The sequence below is a fragment of the Lutra lutra genome, chromosome 15 (assembly GCF_902655055.1).
Source record: "Lutra lutra chromosome 15, mLutLut1.2, whole genome shotgun sequence".
Lineage (NCBI taxonomy): Eukaryota > Metazoa > Chordata > Mammalia > Carnivora > Mustelidae > Lutra > Lutra lutra.
This window is the reverse complement of record NC_062292.1, coordinates 12,019,168-12,037,368: the sequence shown is the minus strand read 5'-3', so window position 1 is coordinate 12,037,368 and position 18,201 is coordinate 12,019,168. Positions and strand designations below refer to the sequence as shown.

The following is an 18,201-nucleotide window of genomic DNA, read 5'->3' as shown; positions in this document are numbered from 1 at the left end:
TCATGACCTGAGCCGAAGGCAGAGGCTTTAACCCACTGAGCCACCCAGGCGCCTCTGATTCCATATATTTTTTTCACAAACTGGCTGCAGAGATATTTGAGCAGGTTATAAATCAAAGTGCAATTATTCATCACAGCCTCTTGAATCACGTAACACTACAGACATTGTTACTTATTTGGCTACTTCAGGGGTATCAGAGATAAAATTATTTTGGCAAATAACTGTATAATAAAATTTCCTTTTTGGAATCTAAAACTACACTTGCCAAGATTTCTAAATGATTTTATATTCTAATATTCTATAAATATTCGAAAGCAAATCTTTGATGATAACCAAGTTAATTAAAAAGTTCTACTCTTGAGACTACCATACCACAAGCTTGCCCTAAAATAAGAAAAATTGGCAATTTACAGGAGATCTGACCACAGGAGTAAATTTCAGTCCTGCTCCAGTTACATTGTAACACTTAGTCTAATATAATTAATGACTGGTATATAGAGACTATTTCTCATGGAGAAATGCCTCTGGGGGGAAAAATGTTAATTCCAATGTCAAATGCAAAGGGAACAGGTTAAGACTACAACTCAGAAGAGAGAGAATGATATGTCAGGCTGTCAGTGAAAATTAGGCAAAATTTTGCTATACAAAATCTGGTATTTGGACACTATTCTGCATCTAAACATTTCTACATTTATAACAAAATACAGATTTTTAGCCCACTGAGCCACCCAGGTGCCCCAAAATACAGATTTTTAAGCAATCTGTAACTCTACAGAGTTATACCTCCCTACAACAGAAAACACTATCAGAGTGGATTTAAGTTCTTATTACCTAAAAGCTTTCAAAAATCCATCACAATAAACTGCTCTACATTTGCTACCCAAGTACGTGATTGTGTTTAATTTACTCCTACAAATTTTGCTGACAAACCTATGTAGAGTATATATGAATTGATACATTCATCCCAAAAACCTCACATACGTATGGTAAATCCAAGTCAAATAACCCTCCTCTCAATTTAATAGAGCAACTAGCATGTGCAAAGCTCGACATCATGAATTTTAAACAATTCTGACTAAAAGCCACAATAACACGGTTTATATGATGACTCAATACATATTATAAAAGAAATAAATGTCATGAAGCAATAATCCCTCTTATTGCTTGCTTGAACTCCATCATTTTCTATTTTATTAAAGTTTTTAAATGCTGGTTTTAACCCACTAAATTGAGTTTATGATCCACCAACCGATCACTATCTGAAGTCTGAAGCCTGCTATCATACTCTGCAAGTGTGTAAGGGATAGAAAGACAAGGAATGTAATGACACTGTTTGAACCCCTGAACCTGCCTGAAATCAGATAAACTCCATGACTACTAAGTTACACAGCCCTTTAAGTACATTTTAGCTAAAGACAGCTTCTTAAGCTGTACCCCCAAATTAGAGATGCACATATATGTATGTTACTCAACTAAAGGCAGTACTAAAAAAAAAATGTAGAGCTGAAACACAGTGAGAAAGATTAGCTCCAACTGGGAATTCTGGAGAAGACTTTCAAAATGCAGACTTTTAGACAATTTTGGTTTATTAGCTGGACTTCAACAGGTCAACTGGGAGAGGAATGGGCACTGGCATGAAAAGTACCAGGGAGAACAGAAATAAAGGCAAAGAGTAGAGGAGTACAGACAATGTCCAGGACTGTAGGTATTCCACTGAGGCTGAAATATAGGATTTGTGTGTAGGCACAATATTTCCAGTTTATTTTTTAAAAACCACGCTAATCTGTCTAACATGACTGAGAAACCATCTCCCTCCACCTCGACCAATTCCCCTTTCGTTCATTTCCATGGTATAGAACCTGGACTCTCTTTCTTGTTCGACCATTCCCATTAGTTTCCTCCTTACTGGGTCCTCCAGTTCAGGCTTCTCTAGGTAAACTTTTCTCCCTGTAAAAGCACCCATCAGTTATTCTCATTTTTTTTTTTTTAAAGATTTTATTTATTTATTTGTCATAGAGAGAGAAGCGAGAGTGAGCACAGGCAGACAGAGTGGCAGGCAGAGGCAGAGGGAGAAGCAGGCTCGCCGCCAAGCAAGGAGCCCGATGTGGGACTCGATCCCAGGACGCTGGGATCATGACCTGAGCCGAAGGCAGCTGCTTAACCAACTGAGCCACCCAGGCATCCCCAGTTATTCTCATTTACTACTAGTATTCACCGTTATCTACAAGAGGAGCTGGCCAATTTTTCCTGTAAGGACCAGATAGTAAACACTTCAGGCGTGGACGGCCCAGAGGAAAAAGCCAGATATACAGTAAGATAGAAAACAAATTTCCACAGATTTTTATTGGCAAAAGAAAAAATAAAATAATAATTGAGTGTGAGTTTTATAATACAAGTGTACTAACAGAAAAATATAATTCTTTTTGTGGGGTAGGAGAGTATGACCGTTGGCTTCATTGGGGCTCAAAGTCAGTGTCCCCCATCATCAGAATCCATGGTAATGTTCCACTGCAAGTGCTGACCTGTAATGAGTTTATGTGTTTCACGTGAAAATATCTTCGCAATGACGGCTACTGGTATCAATTCGTGAGCGTTTAATTTTAATAGAGCACGTTCCTTACTTGGAAGGCATCTAGAGAATGCTATTAGATTTTTCTCCTGATACTTGTGTTCAGAGCATGTTGATACACTGCAGATTCGTCACTTCTAACTAAAGGTTAGGTGGAAGGTCACACCTGCCGGTAACTGGGTTTTTGAACTATGGACACTTCCTTAGCACATGCATCAAATACCAGAAATTGCTGCTACCTGTAGTGTGAGCTCAAAAGGCCTATGTGCTGCAAATGTGTGTGGAAATAGAGATCTCATTTCTTTTTACTTTTGATGGCATGAGAATTAGATAAAGCAATTTGACATGACTTGCGATTCCAACAATGTTTGCTGTCAAAATGACTTCGCCAGAGTGTAAGTTTTGCATGTAAGTGCTGTTTTGTCTTACAATTTTAGGTAAAACTTATTTTTAAAACATATCAAGTCTACAGGAAAAGCTAATTTCAAAGCTATTGAATATTTTATACTAATGCGTGAGGGTGAGGTTTTTTGTTCAGAAATGTTTCGATCTTGGCCCTCTGCAACAAAATGTTGACACTGCAAAAGCACTGAATGGCTGAACGAAGAGCAAGTGAGGACATTCAGCTTTGGTTTCTGACGAAAATTCATGGATATGGTAACACTTGTTTCCGTAAGACTGAATGAAGTCCACCAGTGATATTCCTGGTTCAGTAACAAATGATGGATTCAAGTGTTTGCTGCAAACTACCTGCTGATTAAGGAGACAATGTAACTTGTAAGTCTGTCTGACGAAGCCTCTTCCTACTCCACACCCACTTTCACTACTCTCTCTTATAATATGTACTAGCAAATCCCAAGGCAGGTTGTAGCAACTTAGGGTTTCCTCAATGTCTCTGAAAATACGATTGGCTATAATTGTTCCACACCAAGTATTAGTAAAGGCTGATTCCTCAGGACCACAAATTCAGCATGCCTCCTCAAGTCACAACAAAAGAGCAGGACCTGGGGGCGCCTGGGTGGCTCAGTGGGTTAAGCCGCTGCCTTCGGCTCAGGTCATGATCCCAGGTCCTGGGTTCAAGCCCCACATCGGGCTTTCTGCTCAGCAGGGAGCCTGCTTCCTCCTCTCTCTCTGCCTGCCTCTCTGCCTACTTGTGATTTCTCTCTGTCTAATAAATAAATAAAATCTTTAAAAAAAAAAAAAAAAGAGCAGGACCTGTAACCTCTTCTACCTCAAGAGCCAAAAGCAACTGTTCAAAATCACTTCCTGGTTTTCAGAACAACCGCTCATGCTCCCAATGCTCCCCATTCTTGAAGCAACCGTTCCCCCAAAAGGCGAATACTGTGAGACAAGTGTATTTTCTGTGAACGTGTTCCTTTGGCTGCAGAAGTCAAACGTGACTGAATTCACTCAATGCTGGTACATGGCCTTCCTACCTGGCTAACAAACGAGCCACTCAGAAGCTCACTATAGCTCATTTTGGTTTTTGTGAAGAAGTTCTATGGTGAAAAGATACTGTTTTGTATTTTTTACTTTCCTGACTGCTGCCTTCCTGGGAGCTGGGAAGGCCCCGTGGACGCTGGCTGGTCCAGCAGGCCCGCTGCGGTGCAGCAGCATAGTCACACCAGGCTGGCATTTAACTTGTTAACAATATCACCCCCACTGTGCTGTGCCTGCAAAGCGGACTCGGTGAAGTCTGCATGTGCACTATTAATGACATGAATAATAAAATGTCACAGGATCGCAAGACGTACGCCATCAGAAATGCTATCAAGTTGTTAACTGTCACTGAAATTTGTAGGCCGCTGAGCCCACTGAGAGTAACACACACGTGCAGTGTCTGCGTGTCATGGGGCCAGCTGCAGTCACGTGAGGCCAACTCTGCCATCATCGTGCAAAAGCAGCCACTGACAATGTACAAATCAGCAAGAACAGCTTTGTCCCAACAGAATTTTATGGACACTGAAGTCTGAATTTTATAACATATGTCACAAAACATTTTTTTTTTCAAATATGTGAAAATTCTTAGCTCGTGGGTTGTACAAAAATAGGTGGCGAGTCAAATTTGCACTGCAGGCCATAGGTGGCCAAAAACTGATCCAGAAAATAAGGACTGCCTAGGCGATACAATGCTGTTTACCTTCAGGAGCCCTAACCCCCCTCCGTGGGTCACGCAACAACTCAAACCCAAAGTACACCAAATTAAAACCATCACCCTCCCTCTGCTCTACATTTTCCCTTCCCAAATATATTTCCCAACTCAATTCATCCACTGCTAAGCGCCGAATCCCCCAAGTCAGACGCTGGAAAATTCCGATTCAACCACTCTCTCCCCTGAGGCCCTCCTCGAACTCAGAATTGGTCCAAGCTCCTTAGCGCGCCACCCTACAGTCTGGAAGCGCCATTCTATACTCCTTGACGTCTTGCCGCTGTGATCACACTGGCTCCTGCAAACACCCCTCTTGTCCCTTGCCACCACAGACTCCACAAGTTCCTAAAACAGCCGTTTCACACTTGGCTCTGTGAGGGACACCTGAGTGAGTATGACGGAAAGCAGAAGGAAGAAGCTAAGAGACCAGTCAGGGCCATTCCATTTCTGTACGCTTCACTGTCGAGGCTTACAGATAGAAAGTCATTCTAAAAAATACCCAAGAGTTCCATGACCCAAAAAACCCCACTGTTTTGAGAAACATGGCTGTGAAAGTCTAATTTCTTTACCGTAACATGTAAGGTGTTATATGATGTGACTCTCTCAACTCTCCGTCCCCATCTCCAAGCCCCTTTTTCTACCCTCCATCAGGGTGAACATAACAGGCTTCAATCTCCACACTTTGGCTCACCAAGCCCTCTCTGCCACTTCTCCCTTCTTGGTTTAGCTAATTTGTATTTGTCTTAGAATAGTCCTCATTTGAATAAATGTTATACTTTCTTCATCTGAAATAATCTGAAAACATTATTCATCTGATTTTGGATTTATTTCTGGAACAGTAAGAAGAGAGATACTTTGTCTTTCTTACTCCTGAATCTCCAGAATCTAGAAAACAGTGCCTAGCCGATGGCACGTATCCAATAAACAGCTATCACATGAATAAGAAATCTTACTAATTTTTTTAAAGATTTTGAGAGATCTTTTGGGACTTCATCAAAATCAAAAGCTTCTGCACAGCAAAGGAAACAGTCAACAAAACAAAGAGGCAACCCACAGAATGGGAGAAGATATTTGCAAAGGACAGTACAGACAAAAGGTTGATATCCAGGATCTATAAAGAACTTCTCAAACTCAACACACACAAAACAGACAATCATATCAAAAAATGGGCAGAAGATATGAACAGACACTTCTCCAATGAAGACATACAAATGGCTATCAGACACATGAAAAAATGTTCATCATCACTAGCCATCAGGGAGATTCAAATTAAAACCACATTGAGATACCACCTTACACCACTTAGAATGGCCAAAATTAGCAAGACAGGAAACAACATGTGTTGGAAGGGATGTGGAGAAAGGGGAACCCTCTTATACTGTTGGTGGGAATGCAAGTTGGTGCAGCCACTTTGGAGGAGAACAGTGTGGAGATTCCTCAAGAAATTAAAAAGAGCTTCGCTATGGCCCTGCAATTGCACTACTGGGTATTTACCCCAAAGATACAGATGTAGTGAAAGACGGGCCATCTGTACCCCAATGTTTATAGCAGCAATGGCCACGGTCGCCAAACTGTGGAAAGAACCAAGATGCCCTTCAACGGACGAATGGATAAGGAAGATGTGGTCCATATACACTATGGAGTATTATGCCTCCATCAGAAAGGATGAATACCCAACTTTTGTAGCAACATGGACGGGACTGGGAGAGATTAGGCTGAGTGAAATAAGTCAAGCAGAGAGAGTCAATTATCATATGGTTTCACTTATTTGTGGAGCATAACAAATAGCATGGAGGACAAGGGAAGTTAGAGAAGAGAAAGGAGTTGAGGGAAATTGGAAGGGGAGGTGAACCATGAGAAACTATGGACTCTGAAAAATAATCTGAGGGTTTTGAAGGGGCGGGGATTGGGAGGTTGGGGGAACCAGGTGGTGGGTATTGGAGAGGGCACAGATTGCATGGAGCACTGGGTGTGGTGCAAAAAACCATGAATACTGTTATGCTGAAAATAAATTTAAAAAATTAAAAAAAAAAAGATTTTGAGAGAGAGAGAGCATGAGCGGGGGGTGGGAAAGAGTAGCAGAGGGAGAGGGAGAAGCAGACTCTCCACTGAGCAAGGAGCCCTGCAATACAGGGCTCACTCGATCCCAGGACCCCAAGATCACAACCATGAGCCGAAGGCAGACGCTTAACCAACCGAGTCACCAAGGTGCCCCTATCTTACCAATTTTATAACCCAATACACAGTGCTGTATCTGGCACACAGCAGGAACTCAACACACATATGATAAAAAACCATGAAATGAAAATTCAGGCCCGAAGATGAAGAGCCTCAAACAGCAGGCCCAGTGATGGCGGTTCCACCTTCATTTCCTGTTCCTTTCTTTTTATCCCTTCAATCTTCAATTAGTAGCGCTTCTCGGATTTCGATTTTCCTCTGACCTTGTTCCCAACTTCTTCCATCACGTGGTTCATAATGTCCATAGAAAATCAGACGCAGCCTCAATTTTACATGTGGCTCTCTACTTCAAGCTCTCTACTTCAAGCACGTGGCCACGTTGAAAAATATGTAAAATTCCAAGCAGTGATAGACTATTACAAATAAAATATATTGGGAAAATCATGAAAAGAAAAATCCTGAGCACCTCTTACAGAATTTAAATGTCTGGATTTAGTTTGGACTTGCTTATTAAGAAGCATAAAAAATTCCAGTAGGAAGCTATCAAATTATCCAGGGCTGGGGGACATATTAAATACGCAATTTATACGCTGTGAAATTCAGTGGTTTTCTAAATAAAAACTACATTTAAAAATGCTTAAAAGAGCATAATGCTAAATTCTGCCAATAAAAATTTAATAAAAATATAGAAACATAAAAAATGATTCTTACTAAGTTATTGTCATCCTGGAAAGCATAATGCAGAGTTGTAATCCATTTATTATCTCCATTCACTAATACATCCCTTTCTTCACGAAAACATGCTGTCTGAAAAGGAAAAACAAAGATGTTTTTTAATCAGAGGACACTTTATATATATATGTATACATATATTATGCAAACAATGGCTTAATGTGTTTATTATACTTTCAGTCCTAGAAAAGGAAAATGTTTATTATACTTCCTGTCCTGGAAAAGGAATATGTTTATTATACTTCCCGTCCTAGAAAAGGAATACATCCATCTGATATGACTTTTCAACTAGTCAAGCACCCACAGAAAGTGGACAATGGGAACAGTACACTTGAGAACATTTTAAATTAAAAAATACTGCTATAGTTTAAAAAAAAGAAAAAGAAAAACAGAAAAAAATCATGCATGCATTTAAGGACCACAGTCCAACCTATACCATTTAGATAATATAAACATCAACATTTTGCCATCTCTACTTCTGTTTTTATTTTTAGGAAATAAAATACAAGTAAATTGTAGTCTTCCTCCTCCTTATACATTTCCCTACTTCCTCCTGATAAAATGAATAATCCTAGTGCATACCATGCTCTTCCCTTCATATGCTTTGATCACACATGTATGTGTCCAAAACACAACTGTTTTACATTTTGAAAGTTTACACGAATGTTACAATTTTATCCACCCTGTTGCAATTTGATTACTTCTTATTCAGTGATGGCTGTTTTCCTTTCAACTGCTATGGCATTTGCTTGTCGGAATATACCAGAATTTATGTATGCAACCCCCAACCAGGAAAACATAGGTTACTTCCAATCTTGTTTTTATGATGTTGCAATGAATATATTTGTACAAATGTACAAGAGCCTCTCCAGGGCATATACTTAGAAGTTGAAATGCTAGCTATAAGCATTTTTCACTTTACTAGACATAGCCAATTTTCTCTCCTAACTGTGTACTGTTTACTATCCTCACCCCAGTGTAGAAATCTCCCTTACCCCACCCCACATCCTCAACTGCATTTGGCATTATTGGACTCTTAAATGTGTCAATACGATGGGTGTAAAACCACACCTCAATGTTTTTTGATCAACATATTCCCAATTCTCCATGTAGATAAACAGCTCCACACATGCTTACAGGACATCTGAATTTTGTCTCTGAATTATTCGCTTCCTTTGTCCATTTTCTCTAACAAACTATCTTTTCCTTTTTGATTTGTAAAAGTTTTAATTTATTCTGAGACCGTATTTTCACTATTACAAAGGTACATCCGGAGATACTTAGAAATATGTGGCTAAAAAAATAATAATTTTATACAAAACATTATAATCTGTCATCTTTAAAATTTTAACTTAAAAAATCCACTACGTCAGCAAGTTCAAGAAGAACTGAAAGGTAAAGTGAAACCCAAGTCTCCTAAGTCATACCCCATACTCACACGGTCATCTGTGTCCAGAAGTCACCATCAATAACCCTGAAAAGTATCTTCTCAGAAAATTGGTCTCTGTAAGCATGAACATGCGCACGCACACACACAATATCCCTGTGGTACCCCATTTCCCCTCGTTTTTCTTTTCTTTATACAAATCAGATCACAGTGCTCTGTAAGTTTTTTTTTCCAAGTAATGATATACTGAACAGTTTGCCACACCAGTAGAGACCTACCTACTACCTAATTCTTAACGGCTGCACCATGTCCATGCACACTGAAAAGCCATCACACAGTATTCGATTGACAGGCAGGGAGGGTTTAGTTACTTATTTGTCATAAAACAAATTCAACAGCCATGATATACAAAACAATTAACATCAATATCCCCTAATTAGGTACCTTAATTTTATCCATGTATTCCCAAAAATTTTATTTGATCAAATGAAACTTCCAAAGTCATGCATGGGATAGCACCAGAGAAAAATTTAAAAACAATTAAACCTTAAACCAAATAAATGAGCAGGTTGACCTGACAATTCGATTATTAAAATCCACATCGTTATGCTTTGGTTCACTTTTGCGGTAAAAGAGAACCACCGGACACACTCACTGCTAAGTCGTGTTTTAGAATTTAAGTGACCTACGATTCTCATTTGCTGCTAATGGTTCTGAGTAAAGATGGTCAGAGCCAAAAAGACTCTTTGCTCCTGACTATCTTATTATGACAGCTTTCTGGAATCTCACAGACATTCCAGCTAAATTCTAGTAAACAACTGATTAGGGACTCCAAACTCAACAAAGCTCTAAAGACGTTTTGTCAACAGATTAAATGTTAGTACATTCTCATCTATTCTAAACTGTTTCAGTGAAAAAATAAATTAAAAAAAATAAAAAATATAAACAATGACCTAAAACTTCAAACACATACAAGAGAGAAGAGTACAACCCCCTTCTCCCCACAACATCGTCATCAACCAACTTCAACAATGATGTTATTGTTCAATCCTGCTTCATGTACACCCTCACCCCCTCAACCCGTCCCTCAACCCCTGTCCAGCACCTTTCACATACCACACTCCCTCCAAGCACAAGAATACGCGTGTGGACACACACAAGGTTTTTTCTGAAGCAAATCCTAGACATCGTGTTGCTCTATTCATAAGTACTTAGGTATTAAACTATCCCTATTAATGCCTCAGATACTGAGTTCAAAAGCATTGTGTCCTTTTCTGCTTCAGTAGGTCACATTGTCCTCAGTCATCACAACCGGGGATGTGGGAGGTTATGAAAATCTACTATAAAGAGGCTGCTACACATCCTACAAAGTACAGCACAGACCCCACAAGGAATCATCTGGCCCCAAATGGGACAAGTGCACTGCTGAGAAACCCTGTTTCAAATTGATATTAACCAAACCACGATGCATGTGCACAAGGTTCATCACTCCATGTGGATAAAGGCTATAATAACGTCTACTTCTACCTTTAAAAAAAAAAACTAAACAATTTTTCTATTACCATATAATGTATTATTTGTTTAAGGGGTACAGGTCTGTGAATCATCAGTCTTACACAATTCACAGCATTCACCATAGTACATACCCTCCCCAATGTCCATCACCCAGTTACCCCATCCCCCCACCACCTCCCCTCTAGCAACCATCAATTTGTTTCCTGAGTTTAAGAGTCTCTTATGGTTTGTCTCCCTCTCTGGTTTCATCTTGTTTCATTTTTCCCTCCCTTCCCTTATGATCCTCTGTCTTGTTTCTCAAATTCCTCCTATCAGTGAGATCATGTAATTGTTTTTCTCTGACTGACTCATTTCACTTGGCAAAACACCTCTAGTTCCATCTACGTTGCTGCAAATGGCAAGATTTCATTTCTCTTGATGGCCGCAATATATATACAATATTCCATTGTATATATATATACCACATCTTCTTTATCTATTCATGTGTTAATGGACACCTAGGCTTTTTCCTGAGTTTGGCTACTGTGGACATTGCTGCTATAAACATTCAGATGCACGTGCCCCTTCAGATCACTACATTTGTATCTTTAGGGTAAATACCCAGTAGTGTAATTGCTGGGTCATAGGGTAGCTCTATTTTCAACTTTTTAAGGAACCTCCATGCTGTTTTCCAGAGTGACTACACCAGCTTGCATTCCCACCAACAGTGCAGGAGGGTTCCCCTTTTAAACCATTTTTTAATATCCTCCTATAAAAACAGAATATCTAAATAGATGAAAATGTAATAAATATGTAGGAGGGGTTACTGGAGGTCATAGAGCTTCTTCAGATGCCATCACAGATCAGGAGAAGGGAAGGGACTGCTGACGCACTGACAAGAGTTTGTGAATGATGAACGGGCAGCGACAGCAACCTCTGTACCCATAAGGTTAGTCAGCAAAACTCAGCTGCCCAGGTACAGAAAGAGAGAGGGTATCCTGCTACCTTCCAATGATGCATGTCTCGCTAATCATTTATTTGTGATATATCTTAAATGGAAATAAATGCAGCCAATAGGTCAGGGGCAGATCTTTGGAAAAGTATTTAAAGCATCAACAACGCATAGGTCAAAAATCAAGACATTTCGCTGCTTATCTGTAAGTTATTAAAACATCACTGGTAGGCTCAGTTTTCCAAAGCTGGATAAGTCATGGCCAGAATAGAGTTTTTTTAAAAACACGTGTTTAAAAAAGGACTTGATAACTCAAGCACAGAAATACAATTCCACCCTACTTCAAAATGAAGCTCTATGTAAAAATTTCAGTGTCGAATTTCTTCCTAGAAGAGTAAAGTTTCGAGCAGTTTTTTTTTAATTTAATTTAATTTAATTTGTGTGTGTTTCAAAAATCATTGTTTATGTACCTCACCCAGTGTTCCGTGCAATACATGCGCTCCTTCAAGTGGTTTAAGGAGAGCTCCTTTAAATACTGAACCAAGGGCACCTGGGTGACTCAGTGGGTTAAAGCCTCTGCCTTCGGCTCAGGTCATGATCTCAGGGTTCTGGGATCAAGCCCCGCATGGGATCTCTGCTCATCAGGGAGCCTGCTTTCTGCCTGCCTCTCTGCCTACTTGTGATCTCTATCTGTCAAATAAATAAATAAAATCTTAAAAAAAAAAAAAATACTGAACCAGTTTTGTGTCCCTGAAATAAAACCCACTCAGTCATGTTGTACCCACAATTCTTTTTACACACTGCTGAATTCTATTTGCTAACATGTTGTTAAGGTTATTTGAATCTATGTTCATGAGGCACTCTGGTCTTTAATTTTCTCTGTATGGTCCCTGTCGGGTTTTCTATCGGAATAATACAGGCTTCACAGAATGAGTGTTGCTTCTCAGGCCCCAAAGTCCACCTCCTCCTCTCTGCCTTGCAGAATCTCCTTAAATTTGTTTTCTATATAATGTCCAGGGTCTTTAAAACTGTTCTTAATGGAAGGGATAGGAAGAAATACATCTATTCCATCTCATCCCAGAAAGGGAATATATATATTAATGTTAATTGAACAAAATAATTTAATTTCCAATTCCTTGTTTTATCTTCAATTTTGCCACTTCTTCTATAATGAAAGCTAACCCAGTGATCCTTCCTTTTTCTTCTAATTCTCCAGAACATACCAACTTCATAGAAAACAGTGCGAACTTTAACTCAATTTTTAAAACTTCTAATGCCGAAACACTAAATGGACTACAATTATGATTTCCATGAAACAATTAGAACAGATTTATTTACTTTCTTACTAATAAGACTTGTTGCTCCAGCTGCTGACAATGCTGTCAGCTCCCTCACAGTCTGCCTCAGTTGCAGAAGCTCTACGATCCCAAGGCCATGTCCTGCTGGAGGTGGCCTGGAGTCAAAGAAAGATTTCTAAGAGCTAATTTCTTCTTAGAGAGATCGTCCGAACCTCCAGAGCTACTGTTGAGCCTATGCATCAGTCTGATCCTCCTACAAGGTCAAATACTAAAATACTTCCACCCTGAGGCCCCTGAGTGCCCTATGCCATCTGGCCACTCACCATGATCTCCCACGGCAGGAGATCCCCAGAATCCCCCCAAATCTATGTGTAATGTCGGTTCCAACCAGACCATACCAGCTATCCAGCAGCAACATAAAAACACCGGCAATTCTTTCAAGAGCAGATTTTACTACCATCCTTCAATAATATAAAAAACACAAATTTAACTGTGTAATTAGCAATCAAGAGACTTCTTGGGGAGCCTGGGTGGCTCGGTGGGTTAAAACCTCTGCCTTTGGCTCGGGTCATGATCCCAGGGTTCTGGGATCGAGCCCTGAATCGGGCTCTCTGCTCGGCGGGGAGCCTGCTTCCCCCTCTCTCTCTGCCTGCCTCTCTGCCTGCTTGTGATCTCTGTCTGTCAGATAAATAAATAAATAAATCTTTAAAAGAGAGAGAGAGACTTCTTAAAGGGCACATTCGAAACTCCTGCTGACTTCCACTTTCAGCAGAACATAGATAAATATGGAATAATATAAACGAGTTACGTCAAGTTGGAAATACATTATTGCAAAATTTCTTCCTATAAAATAAACTGACTTCCACACCTCCTTTTCACATAAACATACAAGCCCCACATCCAGTGTTCAGGCAATATGAGCTAAACATCAGGAAGTATAACTTTTATTTTTTTTTTATGAATTATAACTTTTATCATCACTTTATCACAATTGTAAATTGTGGAACTTGTCTTATGTCTTAAAAATAATGCCACCAAAGGTACAATGTTACTAAATGATATTTAAGGATCTATTGGCTTTATAATTTTATAGGTCTCTAAAATTACTTCTGAAACATTATTTAAATATTCCAATAATTAGAATCTTACCTCAGCTCTTTTCAGCATTTCCCATTTGTTCAGTATTTTCATGGCAAATACCTTATCTGCATTTTTTAGTTTCACTACAGCGACCTAGAAAAAGAAATACAACTTTTAATATATGACAATGTAACAAATAAAACTTTTTTCAGTCATCCATTTTTCTTTTTCCTCTCTGTAAGAAAATAAATACCAACATTATCAATGATTTCCATGCAGTTCATACTCTAAGATCCGAAATCAAATAATATTGTCAGTTGAAAAAGTTACATTAGTAAATATGTGCCAAATAAATACATGTACTTTTTAACCCTGTATCAAGTGATTGTATATTATACACTCCTTTTCAAGTTCTCTGCTCTGGAATTTAAACTCAACATCTACTATCACTAGGAAATTGACTAAAATGTACAACACTGAAATAAACTAGAGCTTAGTGAATACCACGTGCCAAATTCCAACACAATGCTATAAGGGAAGGCAGCTGCCAAAACAAGTAAGTTTCATGGGAATCAAATAATATAAAATAAACTGAAAATGGTATTATTTTTCACACCACATATTCTTACCCACTGTACGACAACCCCCATCTCCCTCTCTCTCTCTCTCTCTCACACACACACTCACACACACACACAAACCACTCCTGAAGATCAGGTAAGGCTAACAGCTCAACAAATTGTAGACTTCACACATTCCTTTCCAACATTAAAAGAACAAATATTTTTTGTATTTTGAATTTTAGTGAGGGATCAAAAAACTGACAAATATAAATAAATAAGCCTCAACAAACTGATTCCATTGCTGTTTCTACCACTCTGCTTCGGTGTGACTAGCTAATCTCAGAGGAACCTTCCAGCTCACAGCGGACGCTGCAGGGCTGCGAAGGCACAGCAGAGCAGGAGACTAAGCTTGTTTCCAGTTCCTGGGGGCTGGGAAGAGGAAGACAAGTACTACCTTAACATGAAGAAGGAGAGGACAAACTATACACAGCATGTCTTCAAATAGTTCAAAGGGCTATTGCCAAGGAAAAAGAATAGGTTTAACTCAAGTATCAAAAATTTTAAAATCTTAATGGCAGATGTACATATTAGGAGCATTTAATGAATTTATATTTGGGTTAGACTGCAATAAAAGTAATATGATCTGTATAATACTATATAAAATAGAATATTTCTTGATAATCCTCATAAATGGTTATAATGACTTGTGATTAAAATTTTTTAGCAGTTAAAATGGTGGGAAAGAGGAATAGCTCGATTTCAAGTGCAATCACTTTAGTCTTCACTCCTTTCTGGTCCTATCTGCAGAAATGATGGATTGGTTAAACTGTTCTCCCAGTGGGTTCATGGGTTAAAGAAAGGGGGCTGTCTATGACACAGAAACAACCTGAATTCCATCAACAGATGAACAAATAAAATGGGGCACACATATACAATGGGATATTATTCAGCCATAAAAAAAGAAGGGAATCCTGCTTTTAGGACAACATGGATGAATCTGGAAAATTTTAAAATCTTAACAGCAAATGTACATATTAGGAGCATTTAGTAAGTTTATATTTGGATCAGATTGCAATAAAGGTATTAAGATCACTGTGTAATACTATATAAACTAGAATATGCTAAGTGAAATAAGCCAGACATAGAAAAACAACTACTATATGATTTCATTTATATGTGGAATCTAGAAGAGTCCAAGTCATAAAATCAGCGAATAGAATGAGGGTTGCCAGGGGATAGAGGAGATGGGGAGATGCTGGTCAAAGTGTACAAAGTTCCAATTGTAAGATGAATATGTTCTGGTGGCATGATATACAGCATGGTGACTATAGTTAGCAGTCTTGTACTGTATACTTGAAAGCTGCTTAGAGAAAAGATCTTATATGTTCTCACAAATTTAAAAAAAAAAAAACCTAAGTGAGGTGATAGTAACTTACTATGGTCATCTTACAATATACACATGTATGAAATCATCACTTTGTACACCTTAAACCTCCACAATGTTATTATGTCAATTATATCCCCAAAAAGATGGGGGAAGAATATGGGGGCTGTCATCAAGAGCCAAACCTCTGAAAGGCTAGAAACACACATTTAGCTTCTCTGTAGACTCACACTGTATGTTGAGAGTACAGACAGACAACAGGAGCTCTGAGCTTAACACACTTATATTCAGGACATCTATCTATCTATCTATCACTTAAGCTGTCCTTATTCTGATTTAGGGAAGAATGGCTGAAAGACTCTAAGACTTAAGATTTCCCCTCCTTGGGTCCTTGTGAGAGGACTACTCCTCGCTGTGAGTCTCGCCAGCTCTCTGCACTTGAGGATGTAAGGATCTGATGATACCTGGTGGGAGTAATAGTAGTAGTACCCAGCAGCACACACCGAGTGTGCTCTCTATGCCGGACACTCTTCTGAGACGTCTACGCAGGTCCACAATCCCTTACCTGCAAGGCTAAAGCCAGAAGGTTTTCACAGTTTATTTGGCGGCAGGTACTGACATTGGGCTAATTATAGTTTTGGGGGGTTTGGTTTTTAAATCTCATTTAGTGTAAAGACAAGCATGCTTCGTTGTAGAAGTACCAATGCGTCTGTTTTGCAGGTGCTGCTCCAAACCCCAAAGGGAGTCCTTCATAAAACAGAGCATGTGCACTAAATCACCTTTCTAAAATCTAAACAATACTGGAACCAAAACCACCTCTGGTCTATAGCACGGTGCGGGGAATGAGCATGTCCTAAACACTCAGACGTTGAGCTAGCACGTACCACCGCTTTTCAGGATAGCGGAAACAGCATGCCCTCTGCAGCCAGACCACCCAGGTTTTAATCCCGGCTCTGCCATTAGCAGTGTAGCTCTGGGCAAATAATGCAACCTTTCAAAATTTCAGTTTTCTCATCAATGTAACAGTGTTACTAACAGTAATCATCTTATATAACTATCCCAAAGATGAAAATAATTCATGCAAGTAGAAAGTGCTTACCACTCAGCAGTGTCCAATAACCCCAGTTACTATAATGTGGCAGGCATCACGCTAGGAAATAAGCACATTGTAGCCCAATCTCTTAACCTTCCATTTGCCCTACCCCCCAGCACACAGCAGACATTACATATTCCAATTTATTCAATTCCTTTAACTGTGAAATGGGAAACTCCGACCTCTTCAACTTCTACTAACTTGGTACCCCTGATATATAGAAATATAGTTAGGAATATCCTCAACTGAAAATATATACAAATAAAAATGAAGCCACAATATTTATTTAAGAGTGGTGGTTTCCAACAGTAACATATTGGGAATAACTTAAATATTCTGAAAGATGAGATTTAGTAAATATGTCACGAAACAGAAAATTAATCATATTTTTTAAAATATTGTTAAAGAACACTATTTAATAAGCAAAAATGCAGAAGGTATCACTGGTAAGAAGTTTATTAAAGTTTGCATACTGATTATTTTTTTCTGTATATACACAAAATACATACCTATGCCAGATGAATACAGAGAAAGGTAGGCACCAAAATGTTGAAAGATCAGGAATTTCTTGGTGATATGATTTCTAGTCCCCTTCCTGCATTTTCTGTGTGGACCAGGCACAATTTGAAGCATGGAATGGGATCATGTGACATACCACTCCTCACCCTGGTCAGGAAGTGACCACTAATTACTCGGGTGCTTAGTGTACTGGTGGGGGCCATGCTGCACGCATGTGGTCATCAGAGTTTCACAATGTTGCACCGTGAAAACCGTTCTCCACATTACCTATGACAGGTTCATGAGCTGCCTTCAACCTTCTCTGGAATGTGGTGGGATGTAATGAAATTTTAAAATGTCAGTTCAGGAAATATTCTTGAATGCCTAAGATGATGACATAGTAAGACAAGACCATGAAGCTGATGAAATGCTAAAGTAAAATAAAACTCATCTTGCTTTTCTCCTCTAAAACTACAGATCATTTTCATGTTTGTGGCAGTAGAAGGAAAAACTCAGAAAAAGAGGCTCCTCCCAGGACTGTACTTCAGGTTCTAGATTCTCAAGAACCACATTAACTGATATACAAGAGGGCATGTATGTTAAAATGCCCTTTCTTACTTAATTTGATCAAAAGAAATAGTACTCTTGGTATGGACTGGAAGACCACAAATTTAACACAGAACAGAGATGTGGTTTTTAAAAATGCCAAACATAGACATGTCTGTTTAAAGGCTTCATACTGAAAGCACTATAATGTTGGAAAAACTGCCAACATGACAGGAAGAAGTCAGTAAGTAACACACATCAACGAATGAGTTCTTACA

General features: G+C 39.0%; 1 protein-coding gene across 15 annotated transcripts in view; it reads right to left on the bottom strand.

Moving 5' to 3' along the window:
- CDC42BPA (CDC42 binding protein kinase alpha) overlaps positions 1 to 18,201 on the bottom strand; it is a 338,602-nt gene that overhangs the window by 219,189 nt on the left and 101,212 nt on the right. For all 15 annotated transcript variants that reach the window (XM_047703785.1, XM_047703770.1, XM_047703777.1 and 12 more), the window contains exons 3-4: positions 13,909 to 13,992; positions 7,608 to 7,703 (exon numbers count right to left, since the gene is read on the bottom strand). In XM_047703785.1, the coding sequence (XP_047559741.1) occupies positions 7,608 to 7,703; positions 13,909 to 13,992 (180 nt within the window). The remainder of the gene's footprint in view (positions 1 to 7,607; positions 7,704 to 13,908; positions 13,993 to 18,201) is intronic.